General features: G+C 53.7%; 1 protein-coding gene across 1 annotated transcript in view; it reads left to right on the top strand.

Annotated features, from left to right (window-relative positions):
- Nucleotides 1-12,763, top strand: part of rims3 (regulating synaptic membrane exocytosis 3) — a 480,949-nt gene that overhangs the window by 267,814 nt on the left and 200,372 nt on the right. Inside the window, exon 3 of the mRNA XM_085962301.1 lies at nucleotides 1,710-1,784. Within this exon, the coding sequence (XP_085818427.1) occupies nucleotides 1,710-1,784 (75 nt within the window). The remainder of the gene's footprint in view (nucleotides 1-1,709; nucleotides 1,785-12,763) is intronic.

Here is a 12,763-nt window from a genome sequence, read left to right as displayed (position 1 = left end):
GGGTTCTGTTGTGTTGGGTGTTTCCGGGTGTTACAGTGAGGGATGGGTTGGGTTGTGTTGGGTATGTTTCCCGGTGTTACAGTGAGGGACGGGTCGTGTTGTGTTGGATGTTACAGTTAGGGACGGGTTGGGTGTGTTTCCGGGTGTTAGTGAGGGATGGGTTGGATTGTGTTGAGTGTTTCCGGTTGTTACTGTGAGGGACGGGTTGGGTTGTGTTGGGTGTGTTTGGCCTGCTAAAACCGCTAGTACCTCTTCCCTCTCGATGCTCAAGTCCTGTTCAACTGTTTGGTGTAAAAGTGATGACCTCCTGTAAATAGTTGTCTGCTTCGCTCCTGCTTATGTCTGTGTTGGAAGAAATGCTGAATTATTAACAGTGGTGAAAGAACTGAGTGTTCACTTCATGCAGCACTTTACACACAGACCAAATCCAATCTTAAACCGGAAAAAACTGCAGTTGTTCAGAACCACATCCCATTCATTATTTATATAATAGTTGGAGGTCCAGAATGGCTGAAGCTACCAGAATATTCTTTACATAATAATAGTGAATTTACATTATACACCAGGGAAATTTTTTTTTTTAAAAGAGGATAGTGTCAATCACAGCTCACAATACCCTTAAAGTCGATCAGTCTGCATTTAAACAGTAACTGCAGCTCCGCAATGGCTCAGTAGCCCACCTTGTGTAAGAGTGAGCCACAATAGTGCACAGCTATTGCACACTAGGAACTAGTGAAAATAAAAGACTGTGTATCCTATACACAGATGGCATTTTATGGTTCCATTCCCTCACCCCTCTCCCATTCCGCCGCCTGTTCTTATCCCAAAGGTATCAGCTGTGGCTCAGTGGGCCGCACTCTCCCCTCGGAGTCAGAAGGTCGTGGGTTCAAGCCCCACTCCACAGACTTGAGCACAAAAATCTAGGCTGACACTCGAGTGCAGTGCTGAGGGAGTGCTGCACTGTCAGAGGTGCCGTCTTTCAGATGAGACGTTAAACTGAGGCCCCGTCTACTCTTTCAGGTTATTCAGGTAGATGTGAAAGATCCCATGGCACTATGCAAAGAAGAGCAGGATGTTCCGATGTCTTGGCCAATAGTCCTCCCTTATTCCATGCAATCAAACAGATTAACTGGTTATTCATCTCATTGCTGCTTGTGGGATCTTTCTATACATAAAATGGCTGCTGCATTAGCCTGTATAGCTGCAGTTGTTGTGCTTGAAGTAATGAATTGCTTTGTTCTTGGGATGTGGGTGCCATTGGCAAGGCCAGCATTTATTGCCCACCCCTAGTTTCCCTCAGAAGGTGGTGGTGAGCCTTCTCCTTGAACCGCTGCAGTCCATGGGGTGAAGATACTCCCACAATGCTGTTAGGGAGGGAGTTCCAGGATATTGACCCAGTGACGATGAAGGAACGGCGATATATCGCCAAGTCAGGATGGTGTGTGACTCAGAGGGAAACTTGGAGGTGACAATGTTGCCGAAAACCAATTCCTGATACGTGAAGCCCTTTGAGACGTTACTGAGCAACGTGATAAGGTGCTAAGTAAATGTAAATCTTCCTTGCAGTCAGTTACAGAGTGTGGAACAATCTCCAGGTTATTCTCTCCCGTGGAACTGAACACCTGATCATTCTGCAGTGAAGAAATTGCAATCGCTTCTTGCCGGTCTGTAGACCCAGTGTAACCACTTGTCTGTTTGCTTTCTTTTAGCTCCCAAGAACATTTCAGCCGTCCTGTGCCAAGGGATTGTCGGACACTGGCTTGCGCCCATGATTTCCCCACGCGGTAAGTTCCCTATCTCGGCCAGTCTTGGGTTAAAGGGGGAAGGGGGGAAAGTGTTTACAAGGAATGCTGACGGGTAGGTTGATGCCTCAGGAGACGAGTGCACCGCCTACACTGGTGGTACTGACTAGCACAGAGCAGCATGCCTGCCAACCAAATAAAACCAGCAAAATACGAGCAACGAGCCCTGACTCGGGGAAACAAGCAGTTAACTGGTTTACTAGCTAATTTTATTCATGCAAATTCAATGATGATACAATAATACACTCATAAGCAAAGTTCCATTTATTTAAGCACTTTACAGCCAATGAAGTACTTTTTTGAGGTGTATTCTCTGTTGAAATGTGGGGAACGCAGCAGCCAATTTGCGCACAGCAAGCTCCCAGAAACAGCAATGTGATAATGACCAGATAATCTGTTTTAGTGATATTGGTTGAGGGATAATAATGCCATTGGATCTTGTTAAGTCTGTGTGTTATATTGAGAATTACTACACAGGCCACAAGAGTAAACTTTAACAGGACTTTACTAGTTGAAGGTCAGGGCGGAACTGCCCAATAACTCATGACACAGCACTTATATACCGGTGTGGTCACCACCGGTATTACAGTATACAGCAGCCAAGATAAAGTAGTGCAACCCTTAAAATAGTTCTCTTAAAGGTGGAACGGTTACATACACTACAATCCTCCCTTTTTAGGTTAACAGTATGGCCTAGAAATTCAGTTGTTTGCGCCAGCCGTTAGCGCCAGAAAAGGGTATATTTCCGGCGCTAGCCACTTAGCGCCCGGGCGCCACCGGATCTGCGCCTACGCCGAAATTCAGTTGGGATTTAGCGCCGGCGCAAAGTGTTAGCGCCCGCTCAACTGCGCGCGCATCTTATGACGTCATTTGGGTGTGCAACGCCGTTTGTGCGCCCCAAACCGGAAATTCAGTGGCGCCCACCCAATGTGGGCATGGCGCTGTTAAGAACTGTGAAGTGGAACTCAACAGAGGCCCTGTGGGATTCGGGGAGCGCTAATTAAAGGGCACATCCACTCACCCATAAAGGCCAGCCATTTCGCTGCAATGACTTTACTGCTTTGGATTTCTGGACAGAGAGCAAGGCACAGAGATTTCTGATTTCGGACAACATAGGAGAGGTATTTTTGGCTTCTAGCCAGTGCTTTGACATTTGCATCCTTGTGATTTGGCTGTTTGGAACTTTATAATGGGGGCTGTATGGGGTGCCAACCCTCAGTTGCAGCATTTTGTGCGAAGGGCTCGCAGACGCTGTGACAGAGGGCCAGCCATGCCTAGACGCAGAGGGGCCATCAGGCGTCGCCAACGTAGGCCTTACCCAGTCAGGCAATACCGGCAGCAGGTGTCCTATCTCACCATGAATGCGGCGCATTGTGTGAAGAGGCTGCGCTTCAGGAGGGAGGTGGTTGCAGAGATCTGCCAGCTGCTTCACGCAGATTTGCGGCCACAGCTCATGTGCAGGACATCTCTCTCGGTGGAAGTGAAGGTCACGGTGGCTCTCAGCTTTTATGCAAGCGGCTCGTTCCAAGCCGCTGCTGCGGACATAGCGAACATCTCCCAGTTCGCCGCACATCGCTGCATCCGGCAGGTCACCGATGCACTTTACGCGAGGAGACACCAATTCATCTCCTTCCCCATGACCCAACACAAGCAGGAGCAGCGTGCAGTCGGACTTGGCAGGATCGCGGGCTTCCCCATGGTGCAGGGCGCCATTGACTGCACGCATGTGGCTATGCGGGCACCTATCCACAATGCCGAGCATTACCGCAACCGCAAGGGCTACCATTCCCTAAATGTGCAGCTGGTGTGTGACCACAGGCAGCGCATCCTAGCTGTCAATGCCCGCTTCCTAGGAAGCAGCCACGATGCATTTATCCTGCGCCAGACTACTGTGGCTGACATGTTCGAGGCACAGCCTCCACCAAGGGGATGGCTTATCGGGGACAAGGGCTACCCTTTGTGTACATGGCTCATGACCCCGCTCCGCGCGCCCACGACCCCAGCGGAGGTGGCATACAACGAAAGCCATCAAGCCACAAGGAACCTAATAGAGCAAACGATAGGCGTCCTCAAGCAACGGCTCCGCTGCCTGGATCGTTCCGGAGGAGCTCTTCAGTATTCACCGGATAGAGTCTCCCAGTTCGTCGTCGTGTGCTGCATGCTCCACAACCTGGCGATCCGCAGGACTCAGGCACTGCCACCTGACATTGCCCCACCACCTCAAGAGGATGAGCTGGAGGACCATGAGGAGGAGGAGGAGGAGGAGCAGCCTAGGAGGGAGCGACAAGGTCCAAGGGCCGTCCGCCGGTGGCTTATTGTTCGACACTTCTAGGCCCCCTGTCAGGGAATGGCCTGGGCCAATGAACGCAGCTGAAGGCAGCCGCTCCGCAAGCCCTCAGCCGCTCAACCCAACAACCAGTTGAAGCATGACACCTGCACATGGTGAAAAAATAAAAATCTTTATTTCACAAACTCAGGGCCCTTCCCACATGGAACAGCAAAACAGAGAAGACCTCCAAAAAACAGTCGAAAACTTCTGTCACTCCCAAAACCTGGGGAGGACTAACAAAACTTTCACATGCAAATGGCCTTCCTCACCGGCCTTACAACAAAACGCCCCCCCCCACAACACAAACACCCCCATAAAAACAAACAAGATAATGCCCCCCAGAACAGAAGCCCCCGCATGACCAAAACCCGCGCTCGCCACACTCTACTCGGCGTGCCGAGAGGGCGAGTCCTTAGAGAGCGTTCTCTTGCCCCGGCCCGACCTGCAGCTGCGCCTCAAGCTGGGCCCTGAGGCTGGGGGAAGGCTCATCAGGGCGACAATGCGTCTCGCCAGATGCCCTTGGGGGTCGCCCTACACGAGGGCCGGCCCGGGAGGGGCCGGCTGGTGGCTGCTGCAGCTGTGGGTGGCCATCTTCAGTTCCTGCAGCAGCTCATCGCACCCTGGCTGGGGGAGTGGCAGTGTCGCCTGCACCAATGGGGACAAGCTGGCTGATGGCAGGCGCGCGCTGCTCACCAGAGGCACTGGCACTCGGCCGGCCTGGCAGGGGAGCAAGCGCACCAATGTGTTGGCCGCCAGACCGCTGTGCTGCAGCAGGGTGGCGGCTCGCCTGGCGACGCCTCCGCGCCAGTGCGAGGGTGGCAGAAGTTAGCGCCCCAACTGCCCTGGCATGTGCCCGCAGCTGCTGTGCCAGTGTCTGCCCAGCACCTCTCATGTGGCGACTGGCGTGCTGCGCTGCGGCGAGTCGCTGCACCCCCCGTCGTGCGCTGCCACAAGTAGGTCCACCCCCCTGTCGTGCGCTGCCACAAGTAGGTCCACCCCCCTGGCGTGCGCTGCCGCGAATTGTTCCAGGCCCCTGGCCTGTGATTCGGCGAAAGCCACCACACTATGTGCCAGGCTCTCCATGGCGCGAGGCATCTGCTCCACCACCTGCATAAACTCCACGTGGCGCCGCTCCGACGCCGCCGACATGTCGTGCAGGAGGCGCACCTCCTGGGCGACGTCCGGCTCCGGACTGGAGGGCGGACTCGCCCTCTGGGCAGAAGGCTGGCGTGGCACCGTACCCTTGCCGTGTTCGGCCACCCTACTGGGACCAGGTTCTCCCCTCCCCTCCACCACCTGCCCCCTCTGGGCAGAAGGGCGGCGTGGTGCCGGACCCTTCCCGCGTGGGTCGACGCCACTGGTACCAGGTTCTGGCCTCCCCTCCACCGCCTCCCCCCTCTGGCCAGAAGGCTGCCCTGCTGCCGGGCCCTTGCCGCGTGCGTCCACGCCACTGGTACCAGGTTCTGGCCTCCCCTCCACCGCCTCCCCCCGGCTCTCCTGCACGCCAGACGTCTCCCCTCCATTGCCATCTGCTGGCGCGGAGGAGGGTTCCCCGGAGGTGCCGCCTTCCTCCTGGTCCTCCACGTCCTCCTCCTCAGAGGGCCTGGCTCTCTGTGCTTCAGGGAGCACCTCCTCCTCAGCAGCTGAAAGCAGGAAGGCACAAGTGTAGCTTTAGAGTGAGGACAGGCCGACAGCCAGGGAGGCCGCAGTGGTGCATTATGCGCATTTTGCGGTCAGTGGGGAAGGATGTACATCTGATGCGCGAGGGCAAGGAGAGAGGTGCACCCGGTCATGTCCTTACCAGTGGGTTCCAGTACAGGGTCCGCATCGCCGATCGCGACAGGGCCTGTCACCCGGGCACGCAGGAGTCGTGCCACCCTCTCCTCCAGATCAGTCAGCTCCTGGTAGTCGGGACGCCCTCCACCAGTCGCTACCTGGCTCCTGGCTTTCCTCGCCAGCTTGGCCTGCAAGAGAAAGGAGGGCCTCTAAGTACAGTGTGGTGCCCTGCTGCTGTGTGTGAGGCCTCCCATGGTTGAATAGCTTGGACAGTGTGCTGCCCTGTTGCTGTGTGGGAGCCCTCCCATGGCTGAATAGCTTGGACAGTGTGCTGCCCTGTTGCTGTGTGGGAGCCCTCCCATGGCTGAATAGCTTGGACAGTGTGATAAGTGCAGAAAGTGCCATTGCAGCGGGAGGAGGGCTGGGCATTAGGCCTTTGATGTCCCTTTGGCCCTAATGGGAGGTGCACATGCAAGGATGAGGGGGACAGTGGAAAGGGTACTCACCTTCACCATCCGACTGAGGTCATTGAATTTCTTGCGGCACTGGTCCGCACTCCTGGGAACATTGCAGTTGGATGAGACCCTGCGGGCAATTCTGCTCCAGGCGTTCCTGAACTGGCTCCTGGGAGCCTTCCTGCCACTAGCCGGGCACACAATCCGTCTTTTCTTGTGTACCCCATGGATGAGCACACTCAGCGCATGCTCAGAGAAGCGCTGTGCTCTGTCACGGGCCCTCTCCATTCCTCCAGACGCTGTTTTGGCACACCACCAGTGCTGAGGCCTAGTTGCAGCGCTACAGCATGCAGGGCATGGCAGCAGTCAAAGTTGACCCTTCCCCCTTTAAGAGCTGGCCGGCGTCAGGGTGTCTGCTGACACTCAACACATGACCGCACCTGCGCTGTGCCCGGAATCGGCGATATCAAGCCGCATCGCCGGATTAGCGCCTGAACACAGCATTGCAGCGCCAGTTTCAGCGCTCGGCCAGAATCTGGTCCAACTTCACTGAATTTCGGCGAGTTGGCCTGCAGTTTCCGGCGGGCGCTAAATTTACCGAGCGCCCGACTTTAGCGCCCCAAAACTGTGCAAACTGAATTTCTAGGCCTATATATTCCCATTAAACATAACGGCCTAGAAATTCAGTAGGCTTAGCGCCCCATTTGGGCCGCTGGAGGGCCTAGCGCCGGAGTTATGGCCAGTTGGCAAATTCAGTGGGGCCCTTCCGTCGGCGTTACACCGGTTGCGCTGCGCCGGCACAGATGACGTCATTGGTGTGCGCAGCATCCCGGTTGCCGTGGTGTCGGGCCCCAGCGCCGAAATTGAGTTGCGGCCGCCTCGCCCGTGGCAGCCGCAACTAAGACTTTGGCAACCGAGTCTTGCAGGAGTTAGCGCCGGCGCATTAAGGTCGCGCGGCGGCCGGCCGCTTTCCCGCCGGCCGCCTGCCTGCACCTCCCTCCCCGGACTCCTCCACCCCCCCCCGCGGAACAGATGCATCTGGCCTGCAAGCCCGGCACTTGTCCGAGGTGCCGGGCTCATTTTTCTGAACATTTGAACGGCCAGCGGGCGGGTGCAGGCAGCTCCTCCTTAACTGAAGGAGGAGGCCTGCACTTCCCCAGCCTGCCGCACCGCATCGGGTGCCGCAGCGCCGGAATTGCGCCGCAATGCGGCACTCAGCGCCCATTTCGAGGTGCTGACACCCTCTAGTAGCGCCGGCAGCCGTTTGGGCGCGGTGCTACTGAATTTTTGGCGCGCGCAGGGGGACTTAGCGCCGGCGCTAAATTTCCGGCGCTAAAGCCCTGGCGAACCCACAACCGAATTTCTAGGCCAACATATATACACAACTTAATGTAAAAACAGTTCACAGATTCAGGCCTAGAAATTCAGTTTTGGTGCAGCGAGGGCTTTAGCGCCGGAAGTTAGTGCCGGCGCTACGTCCCCCTGCGCGCGCCAAAAATTCAGTAGCGCCACGCCCAAACGGCTGCCGGCGCTACTGAGGGGTCTCAGCGCCTCAAAACTGGCGCCACGCGCCGCATTGCGGCGCTATTCCGGCGCTGCGGCGCCCGCTGCGGTGCGGCAGGCTCGGGAAGTGCAGGCCTCCTCCTTCCGTTAAGGAGGAGCTGCCTGCACCCGGCCGCGGCCCGCGATAATCTTTTTAAAAATGAGCCCGGCACCTCGGACAAGTGCCGGGCTTGCTTCTGTTCCGGGGCGGGGGGGGGGGGGGAAGTCCGGGGAGGGAGCTGCGGCCAGGCGGCCGGCGGGAAAGCGGCCGGCCGCCGCGGGGCCTTTAATGCGCCGGCGCAAAGTTCTGTAAGGCACCTCTGCCAGAACGTTGCTTGCGGCTGCCACGGGCGAGGCGGCCGCAACTCAATTTCCGAGTTCGGGCGGGTTACCATGGCAACCGGGACGCTGCGCACACCGATGACGTCATCGGTGCCGGCGCAGCGCTACCGGCCTAACGCCGATTTAAGGCCCCTGTCAATTTCTAAACTGGCCATAACTTCGGCGCTCGGCCCTCTAGCGCCTCAAAAGCGGCGCTAAGGCCAGTGAATTTCTAGGCCTCAGTCTCACTGGAGGCTTCCTGACTCGGTCCGGATAACGCCTCGGTGGTGTAGTAGTTTTCGGTGGTGTAGTAGGTTCTTTTGGCAAGGTCGATTCGGCTTGCATGTCAGTGTCGGGTTCATCTGGTTCCAGTATCACCGGATCGGAGGTAGATACTATGGGTATCTCTGCTTCATCATTAGGCGTATAGAGTTGTGGTGTAGGTTGTCCCTTTTCGGATGACGCTATGATCTGGTCAGCATGGCGCCTTATTATGCTTTCACCAATGTCCACGGTATACATCAGCGGTCCTAGTCGTGTGCAAATAGTTCCAGGCTGCCATTTCTCGGTACGGTAGTCCCGGGCCAAAACTTGTTGACCTATCTGGAAGGCTCTAGTTGGCCTTTCATTCATGCCTTGAAATTGCCGGTTCTCTACGTCCCTTCTGATGTTTGGCTTGATCAAATCCAGCCGGCATCTTAGTCTTCTATTGAAAAACATCATGGCGGGAGTTTGGTTTGTGACCGCATGTGTTGCATTCCTGTACGCCAACAAGAAGTTATCTATCTTATGTTGTAGATTTATGTCTTCATTACCCATGGCCTTTATGGCCTTCTTGAAGGTCTGGACAAACCTTTCAGCCAATCCATTGGTGGCGGGATGGTATGGGGCGGACGTGTAGTGCTTAACCCCATTGTTTTTTAAGAACTTCCTGAATTCTTCGGACACAAATTGCGGTCCATTATCAGAACAGATCTGTTCCGGCAGCCCATTCCTGGCAAATATGGTCCTTAATACTGTGATGGTTTTTTCCGTGGTGGTGGAGGACATCTTTATTACCTCCGGCCACTTGGAGTGCGCATCCACCGCGATTAAGAACATGGAGTCCATAAATGGACCAGCAAAGTCGATATGTACCCTTTGCCATGGAGATGAGGGCCACTCCCATGGATGCAGAGGAGCTTGTGGTGGGGCGTTTTCACAGAATCACAGAATCACAGAAACCTCACAGTACAGATAGAGGCCATTTCGGCCCATCGAGCCTGCACCGACACACATCCCACCCGATCCCCGTAACCCCTACACCAACACATATCCCACCCTATCCCTGTAACCCCACGTATTTAATCCCCCTAACACTAAGGGTCAATTTTTATCATGGCCAATCAACCTAACCCCGCACATCTTTGGACTGTGGGAGGAAACCGGAGCACCCGGAGAAAACCCACGCAAACACGGGGAGAATGTGCAAACTCCACACAGACAGTCACCCGAGGCCGGATTCGAACCCGGGTCCCTGGCGCTGTGAGGCAACAGTGCTAACCACTATGCCACCTTCTGGCATCCTAGACAGCTCTTGGTCATTTCTTCGATGTCTCCATCGATACCTGGCCACCACACGAACGCTCTGGCTAGGTTCTTCATTTTCACTCCACCCAGATGCCCCTCGTGAAGCTCCTTTAGCACTTTTTGCTGGAGTTTGGGTGGAATCACCACTCTGGATCCACACATCAAAGTTCCTCGGCACACTGACAGCTGTTCCCTTCTTTGCGAAAATGCTGGCAACAGTGTTTCGCCATGTGCTGGCCATCCCTTCACCGTTAAATCATAGACTCGTGAGAGAGTCGGGTCATTTCTTGTTTCCTTTTCGATCGTAGAATTTGTTACTGGTAGACATTCCACTATGGTTGAGTGGAACATCTCCACTGGGTCCACTGTAGGCGCCTCTTCTACCGTTGGCAACGGTAGGCGTGATAAACCATCAGCATTCCCATGCTGTTTTGATCCTTTGTATTCTATGTCATATTGGTGTGCCCCTAGGAAAAGGGACCACCTCTAGCCTTTGCGCTGTCATAATGGAAACGCCCTTTTTAGGGTTGAATATGGATACCAATGGCTGGTGGTCTGTCAGCAGTGTAAACTTCTGGCCCTGCAGGTAATGGTTAAACTTCTTTACTCCCCACACCAGGCTGAGAGCCTCCCTATCTATCTGAGCATAGTTGCGCTCAGCGGAGGTCAATGATCTGGATGCAAATGCGACGGCCTTTCCGAGCCATTTGGCAACTTGTGTGAGAGTACTGCTCCAATACCATAAGGAGAAGCATCACAAGCTAAACGAATAGGTAGCGTTGGGTTGAAGTGAGCCAACACTTCCTCTGAGGTGATCAATGTCTTGCTTTTGCGAAAGGCCTTCTTACAGTCCTCGCTCCACTTCCATGGTACTTCTTTCTGCAAAAGAGCATTCAGCGGGTGCAGCACCGTGGATAGATTTGGCAGAAACTTATGGTAATAGTTAATCAACCCTAGGAACGACCTCAACTGGGATACATTTTCCGGAGCAGGAGCCTTCACAACAGCTTCGATCTTGTCAGGTGACTTGTGCAGCCCCTCCTGGTCAATGACATGACCACAGTACGAGATCCGTTTCTGAAAGAACTCACATTTCTGGCGATTAACTCGAAGGCCATATTCCTTCAACCTGGTGAGCACCAGTTTCAAATTTGCAAGGTGTTCCTCATCGTCATCTCCTGTAATCAGGATATCGTCCAAGTAACATTGAGTGCTTGGAATTCCCTGTAATACCTGCTCCATGGCCTTCTGCCAAATTGCTGGAGCCGAAGCCACTCCAAAAACCAGTCTATTATATCGATACAAGCCTCTGTGCGTGTTGATTGTGAGATACTGGCGCGACTCTTCCTCAACTTCCATCTGTAAGTACGCTTGCGCCAGGTCTATCTTGGTGAAGTGTTTCCCGCCAGACAATGAAGCAAAGATATCCTCAATCCGCGGAAGCGGATATTGCACCGTGTGAAGCACCGGATTAACTGTGATCTTGAAGTCTCCACAGATGCGGACCTTCCCCGGTTCCCCTGGCTTGTTACTCGATGGACGCTTCATGACGGGAACAATGGGCGTGGCCCACTCACTCCAGTCCACCTTAGACAGTACTCCTGAACGTTCAAGCCCTTCCAGCTCAGCTTCCACAGCAGGTCGTATCGCATAAGGTACCGGTCTGGCTTTGAAAAATTTTGGGTTTGCATGTTCTGCAATCTGGATTTTTGCCTTAATTCCTCTCAGTGTTCCCAGTCCCTGTTGGAACACCTCTTTAGCCTCATCCAATATTCTGGACAATCGTTCAGGTTTGACATCTTTTTTTCCGGAATCTACCGTTATTGCGTTTAGGGAGTGCCAGTCCATATTTATTTTCCTGATCCACTCCCGTCCCAGAAGTGGTGGACCTCCCTCCGGTAGTACATATAAGTCCATTCCTTGGTGTTCTTTGCCCTTGTGTATCACCTTGACTTTTATCTTTCCGATGGGGTATACTTTTTGCCCCGTGTATGTCTGCAATACTATCTCCGTATCCCGTAGGGGAATATGTTTGAATAACTTTTTGTAATCTTGCTTATTCATGACCGTCAACGCCAATCCCGTGTCCAATTCCATCTTCACGTGGACTCCTGCTATCTGCAGTGTGACCCAGATAGTTTGTCGGTCAGCTTCCTTACTCACATTGTGAATTCTTAGACTACCCAGTTCCTTGCTGTTGGAGTCTGAATCCGAATTCTGTTCATCCGAACTCTTCACAGCCACCTTATGTACCTTTCTGCACTTTCCCTGTGGTGACTTTTTGTTGCTGGTCTTCTTTCCTGACCGGCATACTTTAGCTATGTGACCAAGCTTGCCACATTTTCTACATTCCTGGTTTTTAAACCAGCATTGGTTCTGATCGTGTGTTGTGTTCCCACAACGATAACATTTCGTTGTACCCGAAGCCATTTGATCTACGCTGAGTACCGCTGCCTTCAGCTGCATTTCCACGGTGCCTCTCGCTGCGGCTTCGTGCGATGCTGCAATAGTGACAGCCTTATCAAGTGTAAGATCATTCTCTTCAAGCAACCGCTTTTGTGTTCCTTCTTTCGACAATCCACACACGAATTTGTCTCTCAGTGCCTCTGTCAGGCTTTCCCCAAACTGACAGTATTTCGCTAGCTTGCGCAGTTCAATTAAATACTCCGCGTTGCTTTCCTCTTTCAGTTGCGTTCTCGCATAAAATTTAAATCGTTCCGCTAACATCAGCGGTGTGGGGTTCAAATGATTCTTCAGGACAGCAACAATATTAGCGAAAGTCTGATCCGCCGGTTTAGCTGGTGATAGAAGATGCTTCAATAGCTCGTATGTCTTCGCACCCATTGAGTTTAGTAAGGTTAGTGCTTTATCTTCATCTGATATTTTATTTACCTTACAATATATCTCTATGCGTTCTACATACGTGGCCCAATCTTCAACATCGGGATCGAAATCGTTGATGTTACCAC

The sequence above is a fragment of the Somniosus microcephalus genome, chromosome 20 (genome assembly GCF_052327205.1).
Source record: "Somniosus microcephalus isolate GS21.2 chromosome 20, FLI_Smic_1.0, whole genome shotgun sequence".
Taxonomy (NCBI): domain Eukaryota; kingdom Metazoa; phylum Chordata; class Chondrichthyes; order Squaliformes; family Somniosidae; genus Somniosus; species Somniosus microcephalus.
Note: the sequence above shows the minus strand (reverse complement) of the source record. Positions and strands in the feature narration are given on the sequence as shown.